The following is a 12,860-nucleotide window of genomic DNA, read 5'->3' on the forward strand; positions in this document are numbered from 1 at the left end:
AAGTTCTTTGGCAACTTCAGAGTGCAATGAAGAGGTTATATGCCAGTTATTACTATATTTATGTTTTGAAAACTAGGATTCAACATTCAAATTTGTATTAGGCTACTGAATACTACTAGTGCTTTCTCCACCAAGGATATTGGGAATATACAATATTTTTTTCCCCTTCTGGCTTGCCGGAGAGAAAAAGAAAGTGAGCATGAAAGAGAGTGAAAGAGAGAGTGTATTCTTTGTATGTCAGTTAGCTTTTTATAGTTAAAATGTATTTGTATTTTGAGGACCATTCATCCATAATTTCACAATTGAAGGGAATTTTCTCTCAGGCAGAGCCATATACCTTAAGAATCTTTATATCATTTTGGATTAGAATCCAATTAAACTCTACATGAGTATTTTAAAAGAAGGGGTATTCTGCTAACCTTGAGAGTTAGAGAAGATGAAAAACTGCCTGAAGAGACTAAAAAGTTACAGAGATTGGTTGGGTTGGGAGAGACTTTAAAGCTATACATACAAAAGTAATGAGAGTGGCTTCTTAATGGTTTGAAGAAGAATCTGGTTTAGTTGATTCACAGGTCATAGATATATAGCAATAAGAATAGCTTCATGGTTGGGTGTGGTGGTGCATGCCTATAATCCCAGCAGCTAGGGAGGCTGAGATAAGAGGATAGCAAGTTCAAAGCCAGCCTCAGCAACTTAGGCCCTACGCAACTTAGCAAGATCCAGTATCAAAAAACAAAAAGGGCTGGGGATGTGGCTCAGTGGTTGAGGGCCCCTGGGTTCAATCACTGGTACAAAAAAAAAAAAAATGAAGAGAGCTTCTTCATGCCTAGGATGGATGTGTGTAGTTTACCTAAGTAGGTATATACATATACATACACAAGCAATTGAGAGTGAACTTGTAGAAAGTCCCTCTCTAAAATATGTAAATATGTCTTAAACTTCAAGACATATTGGTACTTAAAATTCTCTCTCTTCACTTCGGTTATCTCTATCTTCACTTCACTCATTACATTTCACTTTATTTTTGTCACACCTACCGTATCACTAATACATTATTTATCTTTTTCATTTTAATTAAATTTTAACTAAAGGCAGGATTTACTGGAGGCCCAGCCATCACCTGGAAGTCAGGGGGACATGGCAGGAACAGGGAATTCCTGTGCCCTACAGGCAAAGCCACTGTATAAGGGTGCACAGAACCAGCAAAACCAGTCAAAGCTGGGGCCAAGGAACTTTGGTGTTAATCTTTAACAGTACCTCACTATCTTCCTTGATCTTTCCTTTCTACTCACAGATGGACGAGATTGATTCAAGCTGCCTGGTATTTTACTATAGACCTGGTGATGTCCTCGATGACCACTGGGGTAACTGACAAAGGCTGCAGGAATGGGGGTGGGGGTGGGTTCCAGAAGCTCTGGACAGCAGGGCTTGGTAGGCATGAGGACATAGGCAGCAGCACTGGCATCCAAAGAAATGACAGGAATAGCACAGCACCACTGTAGAGCAGAAAGGCAGGAACCCCCACTTGCAGTCCATGCTGAGAGAGGAGGATAATCAAAGGCCACATGTTACATGAAGAAAGGACGCCAAACCCAGGAAGAGCAGCTTCTTCTTACCTGGGTGGAAGTCATGTGATCATCTCTTTTAAAAGAGTCATTTTTTAGTTAGCTAAGCCCTTGTGCCAAGCAATATCAATAAAATGAGTTTGATGTTCTCTACATATTTTATATATTTATATATAAATTTATATATTCATGATTATGTATTTTTCTAATATATATCAAAACAATTACATGAGTGATTAAATAAATATCTTGTGTGCACTTAAATGCAAACATCACATTTTGGGAACACTGGCCTATAGAACAAAGTATCATCAATAAAAAGATTGTAACTACTGATATCAAGTTATTAGAAGAAAAATGGATGGCATGTGAGAACACTTTGTAAACTGCACCGTACTTTATATATCCACACACACACTACAGTTCTCCCCCTGCTGGATTTTAAAAGCAGAGTACAATAAATTGTTTCTGTGTTGGTAAAGGGGAAATCCTGACAAGAAGTTTAAGTTCTTATTTGATATATGTGTATCTGGAAGGCAAAGTAATATAGCACTGAGTTTCAAAAAATTAATAGAAAATCAACATTTAAAGGAGAAAAATACCTTTGTAGTTGTAGGATCTTATCACTTTAGCACATAGGGCACAGAAAAGCTGCTTTACTGTGAAATTAGGATTTTCTATTCAATAGCAATTTGAGATAATGTAGCTATTAAAACTAATACCAACTTAACTATTAGGAATTTATTACTTCAAGGCAACTAATTCGATAGCTTTCTATTTCATATGGTTAATAAGATATTGCCTGAATTAACTTTTTTTTTCTCTGTGATTTGTTATGGGTAACTTTATTGAATGTAAGTGCCTTGGAAACTAATGGCATTTTAAAGAATACACAAAGGAAATAGGACCTTAGCCCTTAAAAGCATATTAAGAACAAGAACTACAACAAAAATAACATGAGTAATCTAGGCTTTAACTGTTAAGTGAAAAGATGTAAGTGATTCATTCCACTGGTGATGGTGGTAGTTACTATGCCTTTTGAATAACTAATATGGGCTGGGGTTGTGGCTCAGTGGTAGAGTGCTTGCCTAGCACATGTGAGGCACTGGGTTCTATCCTCAGCACCATAAATAAATAAATAAATAAATAAATAAAATAAAGGTTTAGTGTCCATTTACAACTAAAAATAAAAAATGAAAAAAAAAAACTAATACAAGGTTTGATAAATTATGAGAGACTGCACAATGGGAAATGGACATTTTGGATGCTATTTTATCTACTGCTATTTTATTAGTTGAATCTTTTTTGGGGGGTGGGGGGTTGGAATCTTATTTTCAGCCACTTTCTGATATATCTTAGCACTTTGTATAGCATTCAGTAGGTGGTGGTCAAAAAAACAAAATATCAGACCTTATGATTGTATGTAGATATATGACTATGATCGTATGTAGATATATGACTACATGACTGGTATGATTCTACATCATGTACAACCAGAAGAATGAGAAAATTAGACTCCACTCATATATGATGTTTCAAAGTGCATTCTACTGTCAAGTATAACTAATTAGATCAAATAAAATAAAAAATAAAATTTACAAAATAAGTTAGATTATCTTCACTCTTCTTCCAATTCATGACAAATCTTTACAAAATTATTAAGAGATTAGAAGTAATATTAAATAAATCAACTGTATTTTTTCCCACTCCACTGCATTAGATTGAAAGAAAATACAGTGATTTTTATTTCAAAATTATTATTATATGTGAAAAAAAGCAATATACTAATTTTTGGAGTTTTTCTTTTGGTCTTAAATGTGCTGATCTTACTTCTCAATTATATTATCAACTAAGGATGACACATCATCTAGTTTTTATTTTGTTTTGTTCCTGTTTTTGAGATACTGGGGATTGAACCAAGTAGCACTCTACCACTGAGCTACATACCCATTCCATTTTATTTTGAGATAGGATCTCATCAAGTTGCCTAGGCTGGCCTCAAACTTGTGATCCTCCTGCTTTAGCCTCCTGAGTAGCTAGGGTTACAGCAGTGAGCCATTGTACCTTGCTCATTGTTCTTTTGCATGGCAGTAACTAATTAAGTGACCTCAATAAAATATATCTCAATATATTTTAATACTCTGGGTTCTCTTTAGAATTTACTACTAAAGCAGAGTTTATTATTAGGAGAAGGACACTATTTTTCTTCTAGTCTCAAAGGCTTTCCCTATATGATTGTTTGATCTATCTCCTTTATGAGCTGGATATATAGCACAAATTATTATCTGCATTTACAGTTAAAGAACTTGCAGAAATTGAGGTTTAGCACCCATCCTGCTTAGCTACATCCTTATGAAGAGAATTTATATCCATAGACTTTTAAAAGGAAAATTAAAGAAAATAAAGCATGAAAAGGAAGCAAGGGAACAGGATTTCCAATATAAATCTCTCCCTTTTGAGATGAAGCTGCATAGGGTTTTCCTGGGAAAAATAATAATGTTTTAGGGCAAAAGGGCCTGCCAGAGCCAGTTTCATTGTTACTACATTTAGTCATAACGTGGCTGTGCTGGGAACAACTGAGAACAGGCCAGTTGCCTATTCCTTGCTAGGATGTATTAGATGTAAATAAGACTTGTTGGTTTCAACTTCTTCTTAGTCTGAAATACATTCTCATAAATAATGCTTCTGCTATCAACACCAAAGAAAGGGCTATCTAAATTAATAAGTAAACATCAAGAGTGCTTGAGAGTTTGGTTAGAAGAGGGTTTAACAAGTCCAAATATGAACATTGCCACATTATACTAATAAGCTTGCCAAACACCTATTTTAAAAGGCCTTTTCAAATTCGAATATCTATCATTAGGGATAAATCTAACCAACCCAGACATTATAAATAAACAAACAAGGTCTATTTTTTTTTTTATACAGAGTACATGATACATGAGAAATAAAAGAGAAGAAAATGAGAAAACAGAAATCCAATCAGAGGTTCAAGGGAACAAAATATTAAAAGAGTTTCCTGAAAAAAAGTTCTTTCTCTATAAGTTGTTTGACTAGGATTTTATTTCTTTCCTACTCCTTATCTGGAGAAGACTGAAGCCAGTCACACTGCCAACAATGGCCTCTCTTTTGTGCTAAGATACAAATGGAATTTGCAGGGGACAAAGGCCTACAGAACAATCCCCACAAAGAAATCCTCTAGTTTTGGGAAGAGAAAAATTCCCCAACATAATTTGCAATTAAAATCTATAAAGGAATTCGTCTTAAAAAATGTGCTGATGGGGCTGGGGATGTGGCTCAAGCGGTAGCACGCTCGCTTGGGATGTATGCGGCCCAGGTTCGATCCTCAGCACCACATACAAAGATCTTTGTATGTTGTATCAACATACAAAGATGTTGTGTCTGCCGATAACTAAAAAATAAATATAAAAGAAATAAAAAAATAAAATAAAGTTTGGGTTTAAAAAAAAATGTGCTGATTATATAGAACTTTAGAAGATTCATGGGAGTGAGATGAGAAACACAAGCAAGAAATGGCAAGATAAGCAATGCAATGAGTAAGGATATGAGTTCAAAAGAATGAACCATCTGGGTAGAAAAAGTCTTAGAAAAAACCCAGAAACCTGAACAACCAAAATCCAGTGATTTATTCTTCAACTGATGTGACAGTGGAAGTTACCAGCACGAAGATGAATATCTAAAGCTGTTCTAGGTGATCTCATTGTGGCTGTAATCCACTTCATGTCAACACATCACAGATATTCCCTAACTCCTTAATGATTGTGGCACAGAAATTAATTTTTAAATTGTTTTTTGGAGATAGTACGCAATTCCATCTCTCATGCATCCAGACAGCCTTATATTTACTCACAGGAACATTTATTCTATGCTTATGTGAATGGTACGTTTTCCTATAGTAAAAATATTGTATGGAACAATTGGTTCTAGCCAAACACACAAAAGGCTACTGAATTATATTATTCATAAACAATCAGCCTGAGTCATGGGCCCTGGGAATTGAGGACTACATGATTCAGGAAGAATGAATGGGTGGGCAGAATTTTAATCTTTCTTTTCTTTCTAGGGCTGGACCTAAGTCAACTTAAAAAACAAAACAAAACAAAACAAAAACAAAAACCACGACAGATCTTTCCATGTCCTTTCCCTGTCTGCCAATCTTATGTCCTATCTCATCCTTAGTGTCCTCTTGAACTCTAAACCTCCAAGTAGATGTTTGCTTTCACATGGTATTCCGTTTCTAAAATTACTTATCTTTCTGTTCTTCCCTTAATACATACTCACATTGTTAAAAGTAGTTGATATCAACTAGAAGCTAGCACAAAAGGTAAAAAAACCTAATTCACAAAAAAGTGTAAATGATTGATAGCCTTCTAACATAAAATTATGTTTATGTGAATACATGTGTGTATAAATACACATACATTTATATACAAAGGTATGTACATTATATATATATAAAGGATATATAGGAATATATGTATTTTTCCTTTTGTTTAGACGAAAATGTCTATTAAATCAAATGAATTGGTGAAAATTTGGAAAATATAACAAAATAAAAATGAAAAATTTAAGACTGAAGAAAAACTTTATTATTCAAGAAAGAATGATCGAGTAGGAGGTTCTGCCCAGAAAGTGTGCTCCTCAGCATTAGCCTAAGTTGGTCATGCTTTTTTCACCCCCCTCCTCTGCTTCTGATGTTCTATTTATTTCTTCTTTAAATAATTAGTGATGTAAGGGCAAGAGGCTCTGATCACAGCAGAGTGAAGGTAGAAACTGCCCAATTAGTATGTGCCTACCCATAAAAATGCAAATATATGGGAGAGATACTTTGGGATTTTATTTAAGTCTCCTTGCCCAGTTATTTTGCTGCATAAAAATTTTTGTCATATAATTCTTTTAATCACATACTCTTCAGTACTTATAAAATATAATTAGGTTTCAAATAATCCAATGATTTTATCTAAAAATATTTTTTAGATAAAAAATAGTTACACACACCTTTAAGCTTATTAATTCATTTCAAAGGGTAAAATATATACTGGTGCCTCAAAATGTAAGGAAGAAATGATGAAATTCTTAGCAAACAAATAAGAAAAAAACTTGAAAACTCATATTAAGATTGGTGTGACACTAACTGGGCTTAACAGTAACACAAGGGAGCTGCAAATGTTTAGAATACCTGTCAACTGCTTGTGTTTCTCTTTTTACCCTTTTTTACTTTGTCTCTACAGGGGTTTAGTTGTTTATTTTTCTAGCCACTTCCAGGAAAAGGCAAATGGGACTTGGTATTTCTATAGGGAATTGGGGGGTGAAGTGAGGAGTAGTTACTTAAAATTCTCAGCTCAAAAGGTAAAATTTAATTCTCAAAGCTTAAGGAAAAAAAATTAAGAAGGAATAATTTCCAGATTTTTACAACATATATTATGGTTGATTTCACCTGTAGATTTCCTAGTTTAAATGTGTACTTATTCATTTAACATTGTAGATCTGTTCTAAGTGCAAAATGAGGTAGCTGCTCTGCTGCTTGTAGAAAAGGAAAAGCCTCCTGAGTGTTTGTTAGAGAGTCTCCTAAGGGTAATGAGTCAAACCACATTTTGCTGTCTCACCTAACCAGAAACCTCCCAAACTTGTCATTTCCTCCTTCCATTTAAAGGTTGCAGAAAATATTCTTAAGGAGAGATCTTGTTAATAATGGGATTTGCTGATAATCCCCCTCCCCTATTGATTTACATATAAAGTCCAAGATTTGCACCAAGTAGAAGCCAAACCACTTCAGTATGTGTCCCTACCTGCTGTGTCTGTTGTCTCTGAATTGCTCTCACTTTGGGAACAGGGCTCTCTCTGGAGGAAGAAGACTGCTGCCGGGACCGGCTCCCATTCTGCACAGGTTCAGCCACCAGGGCTGCAGATGCCACTGACATGCTGCCGGTACTACGTAAGGATGCACTGTGTGGCAGGGATGGGGGTGCTTTGGCTCGGGCACCTAACCCGGCCTGGTCCATTTTTCGGATTTGGGCCTGCCCAGTACTGTTTTGACGTGGCAGAGCAAGAGGTATGTGTCTGTCTGGCATTGTGTGCCGCCGGGAGAAATCTTCACTCTGAGTGCTACGTTTGGTAAAATCTTCCATGCTGCTATTGCTGGGTCCACTGAGTTTGAAGTCTTCACTGTTACTTTGGCTTCTAGAACTGGCAGTGCTTAGGTTCTCCAAACTGGAATCTACAGAGGCCTTTGGCATTGCTGGAATTGGGTTATTGAGGTGATAGACAGGGTTCTGGAATGACAAGGGCTGGAGACTTCCTGGTTGGTTCAAGGCTGGGTGCAGGGGCCTTCTTACTTGGGGGGCACTCTGGGGAGTGCTCTGAGTTTCCCGCAGTTGTTTGATGCTGGCCACCTGGGTTATGGAAAGCTGACTTCCTGTCAGGCGCATAGGCACATCAAGCATGATAGATGCATGCTCCACCTGAGCAGCATGAGTGTCCTGGAGGTCCATGAGGGAGATGCTCCGACCATTAGGAAGGCTGCTTTCCTTTTCATCCTTTTCAGAATAAGTCATACTCTGGGAGGAGGCCTGCTGAACAAGAAGTAATGTTTTGCCTCTGAAATAGCTGTCTGTATTTTCCTGGCTTGGAGATTTTAGTTTATGCAAGTCACTGTGGATAAGGAAAGGATCCTGGGTTACTCTTGAGAGCAAATTCAACATAGTTAAGATTCTTTAATTTTGGAAACTTTTCTTAAGTTTTAGAAGCTCAATATGGATACCTAAACTTTCTTTAGAAATTCAGGTTTCATCATTACAATTCTTAGAATAAAATCTAGCATTTTTACTTTTTCTTTAAAGGTAGAGAATAATACCCCATCACAATCTTTAGTTTTTACTAGAATTCCAATAATAATCCACTTGGATTTAAATCCTCCAATTTATACTTAGTTCCATTTAAACCTTCAAGAGAAGCAGCTGTGAGTAGACAACTAAAGGGTCCCTGCTAAAGGAACAAACCTTGCCAATTCGGAATAGAAGTCTAAGCAACAATGTTGTATGTACCTGTCTAGTTGACACAATCAGCTATAAAATGGCTTTAACTGATGGTCTTTCAGAGTTTTGAGTGCTATACCACACAAAAACATCAATTTCATAAAATCCCTAATCTTCCATAAAGCACGATATAGATTTTGAATGCATTTACTGAACATAACTCTATACTATCATTCCAAAAAATGTTATCCTATCTTGTGCTTTATAACAATTGGATTTATCTCAAATGATTTTCTTTAATTGCTTATAAACTTATTGCAAATTCAACAAATGAGTCAAAAGAGATTTCTGCTAAATTTAAACATTATCTTTTTCTGAGAGTAGTACAAACCCTCTTTTGCATACCTGTCAGTGGGGTCTTCAAATATTTTCTGCAGCCCAGAGGAGAGGCTTCCACTAACGTTTGGACTAGAGTTATGCTCAGCGAAGCGTCTCAGTTGCTGTTGTATTGGCGTAGGATTAGTCAGGGACTTGGTAATATCAGCAAGAACACGAGGAAGAGGACCCAGTTTTGCCACGGTTGCCTGTAGGAAGGAATTTTCACCCTGATTGGATAATAAGCATTGTGACATCCACCACAGATTGTTTTTGGGACAACGATGCCCATTGATTGGAGGGGTGTAGGTTGAGGGAAGGGTAGGTATTTGCGTATGGGAGTGGCAGGTTCATAATGCATTGTTATGGAGCAGCAAAATCATGGCGTCGAGATGAATGGAGGAGGCGAAACAAGGTGCAGCAGACATTGAGGAAAGAAAGGAAATAGAAATTAGGATTATGCAAATAAAAAGTCATGCTCAAAATAATCAAACTATTGCCATTCCGACTAAAGTAAGCATGCAAAGCAAACTGAATCTTTGGGTAGCTAACAGACCAAGGTGGGGAAGGGGAGGGGAGGAACCAAACACCTTCTAACCAAAAGGAACTTTGAGACCAGAGGACTGGCTAGTGTGATGAAACTTCCAAAGAAAAAGGATCATGTGAGAAAAGAAACTCATGCTGACATACAAGATGCTGCATACAGGGATCCAGAGCACTGCAGGACATGCAGTTAGTTGATACTGCCATCCTCTATCCTAGTCAATCTTGGGAACCCTGACCCATTCCCAGCTGTTTCCATTAATAATGTAATTTCCTTTTTATTTAAACAATGAATAGGGCAAATTCTGTCTATGAGATATTTACTTTTTAAACAGAGACTAAAAAGGAGAAAGTATGTTTATGTATCAAAGCCTGTTAAAAAGCCTTTGATCTTGAATAAGTCAGGACTCTTCACAAGATAACCATATATGCAATGAAGTTATTCAATAAAGAAAAATTTTTCAGTATTTGCTTATCTATCTCAATCTTTTTTTTTTTTCTTTAGGGAATTTTTCTCATGGGGTCTTATGGGGCCATCTCAACTGTTAGTTTTACATGGCTGCCTTTGGGTGTTCTTTATCTTCTCAACATTCAATAGACTTTTCTGAATGAATTTAATGAATGCCTCTGAAGAATCTCTTTACTTGCTGAATAATGATGAACCATGATTCATAATAAAGAAATTTACCCTGAACAGAGCTGCAACTTAAAATATAGCTTGCATTTCTAAAAATGAAGAATAGGTTCTTGAGAGTATGGAATGGTTTATTGTCTTCTAAACGTTTTAAGCACCAGTGGACACACTCCCATTTATATTTCCTCGGGAAAATGATCTTTGTTAGTAGGTTTTATTCCTCTCTAATTGTTATTAATATAACATTTCTATAATTAATAGGAAAATGGAGGAAAACAATTCATTACAGAAAAATAACTTTGTTTTTTACAATTACTCTAACATACTACTAAACTGTTTTCTACTATAAGCCTGTTCTTTTTTTGTCAAATTCCAGAAGAAAGAAAATGATTGGCATGCTTTACATTTACTTATTAATAGAATATTAACACATAATAACATTCTTTCTGTCAGAAAATAATAATAGATTTATATATTCTTAATTCATATCTGTAGAAAAAATAGGATTTTCATACCCCATAAGACTCAGCACTAATAACTATAAACTTAAACTTGTAGAATAAAAAAATCTTTCATAGGTAAAGCTATAAACATGATAAACAGCATTTTCTATGTCTGTCCTTTTGTTAGAAATTACTAGAATGAAATTTCATATCATCTTATACATGATAAGGATGTATGTACCAATATTTTCTATTAATTTCTAGGCAAGTTTCAGATATGTATTATATATGAATTTATAGAAATATATTTCATTAACTCAGTTAATTATTTTAAAAATGTTAATGATTTCATTATTTTCTAGAATTTCACGGCTGCAGATCACAATATTTGCTCAGCAATGATAACCATTTGCTTTCTGATATCTAGGGCAAAAGGTTGCTTTCAATTAGCAGAAAGGGTAGTGCTCTCATTCCAGAATTCAGATGCACCGAACAGATGCACTATCTCCCAGTTCCCATCACTCATCCAGCCTACTTTACCTTATCAAGTTGGGAAACTACTTCCCACAGTAAGGAATGCAAAACTGAAAGCTCTCGGCCCAGATCAATGTAACCATCAAAGCCTGGGGTGTTTGAGATGGTGTCTGGATTAGAAATCTCCAAGAGAAAGCGCTTCATTCCACCCCATTCATGTTCTAAAAAATCATTCATGAATGCCATGTATTCCTCTTTGTTACCAAACCTGACGCAGAGAGTGAGAAAATGAGAAAGAAAAGAGAGATGATCATTTTAAGTTGACTTTATACAGAGTTATAAAAATTTAAAAAATTGTAGAGATAACAACTCATTTTGTTTTTCTGTAAATGAGAGTACTAAAATATATTTTTCTTTTTTTTTTTTTTGAGTGGTACTGGGGATGATAGAACACAGGTCCTCCAACATGCTAGGAAAGTGAACTATCACCAAGTTACATCCCCTGCAGCCCTAAAAAAATCTAGTTTCTTAATATTTAATATATACCAAAAAACTGAATAGCTTTCTATTCTCACTATAGGGTTAAGCCTAGACTCATTTCCCCCTGCTCTGGTATTTAAAGCTCTCTATGATATAGCCCTTATTTATCGACTAAATGTTCACCAGTGTAAATTTTAATATTGATTGTTTCTTCAGAGTTTCCTAAATACATTATACAGTATTTCACTTCTTCCCCCTTATCCATGGTATTTAGTACAAGACCTTCAATGAATGCCTGAAACTGTGAGTAGTGCAGAACCCTATATATACTATGCTTTCCCCCACACATACATAACTATGATAAACTTTCACCTTTTCACTTAAACACAGCCTCTATAGCTTCTCTTTAGCATCTCTGAATTTCTAACATCAAAACTCTTGTTCTGTTAAGTAAAATAAGGTTACTTGAACACAAGCACTATGATACTTCGACAATCTGACAGCCAAGATGGTTACTAACAAGAAGTTGGTAGCAAATACAACATGAATACACGGAACAAAGGTATGATTCATGCCCTGTGTGAGACAGAGCTGGACAGCATGACATCTCCTTATGCTACTCAAAATGGCATTTAATTTTAAACTTATTATTTCTGAAATCTTTAATTTAATATTTTTGAATCATGGGTGACCATGGGTAAAACTAAAACCTTGGAAAGCAAAATCTTGGATAAGGGGAAACTACTTATTCTTTTTCTTCTTTAAGCCTTTGGTTGTGTTCATTATTTCTACTAAATAGGTTCTAGCTATCTTCGGAGACTATTTAACTCTATAAAAAAACTTGTTCAAAAATAATCTAGAAATAATTTTTTTTATCAGAATTAGCTCAAATATGGGTAAGTATTTTATATTTCTGCTTTGGCTTATATATACAGGGTACACAAAATTAAAATAGTGGACTTATAAAAAAATCACAATTTATACTAAAAAAATCCTCTTTCATTAAAGTTTTAATTATTTTCTTCAACATACTACTAATAGAAACTTGTTTTTAAGCCTTAATATTAAATACATCTATGATCAATTTTGCAAGTGTGAATTCTTTTCCAGTTATTTTTAAAACTTATTTTCAATAAATTATAAAACAATACAAACTTACTGAAGAAAAAGTTAAAAACAATGAAAAATGTTTCATTTTTCTTTCTTCAGAAAGATAAATTATGGGTACATCCATTTACCTACTAAAACATATCTGCTATTTACATTTAAGTACAATTATAGTCTCCTAACTTTTTAAATTTTTTTTTTAAAAAGGTTAAAATACACAATGAACACTATATATCTTTCATCT

General features: G+C 35.0%; 1 protein-coding gene across 8 annotated transcripts in view; it reads right to left on the minus strand.

Annotated features, from left to right (window-relative positions):
* Nucleotides 1-12,860, minus strand: part of Rasal2 (RAS protein activator like 2) — a 343,852-nt gene that overhangs the window by 13,481 nt on the left and 317,511 nt on the right. For 6 of the 8 annotated variants that reach the window (XM_071600283.1, XM_071600279.1, XM_071600282.1 and 3 more), the window contains 3 exons: nucleotides 11,096-11,297; nucleotides 8,966-9,165; nucleotides 7,376-8,237 (listed from right to left, as the gene is read on the minus strand). In XM_071600283.1, the coding sequence (XP_071456384.1) occupies nucleotides 7,376-8,237; nucleotides 8,966-9,165; nucleotides 11,096-11,297 (1,264 nt within the window). The remainder of the gene's footprint in view (nucleotides 1-7,375; nucleotides 8,238-8,965; nucleotides 9,166-11,095; nucleotides 11,298-12,860) is intronic. The other 2 variants (XM_071600280.1, XM_071600278.1) reach the window with 1 other exon arrangement.

The sequence above is a fragment of the Marmota flaviventris genome, chromosome 12, assembly GCF_047511675.1.
Source record: "Marmota flaviventris isolate mMarFla1 chromosome 12, mMarFla1.hap1, whole genome shotgun sequence".
NCBI lineage: Eukaryota > Metazoa > Chordata > Mammalia > Rodentia > Sciuridae > Marmota > Marmota flaviventris.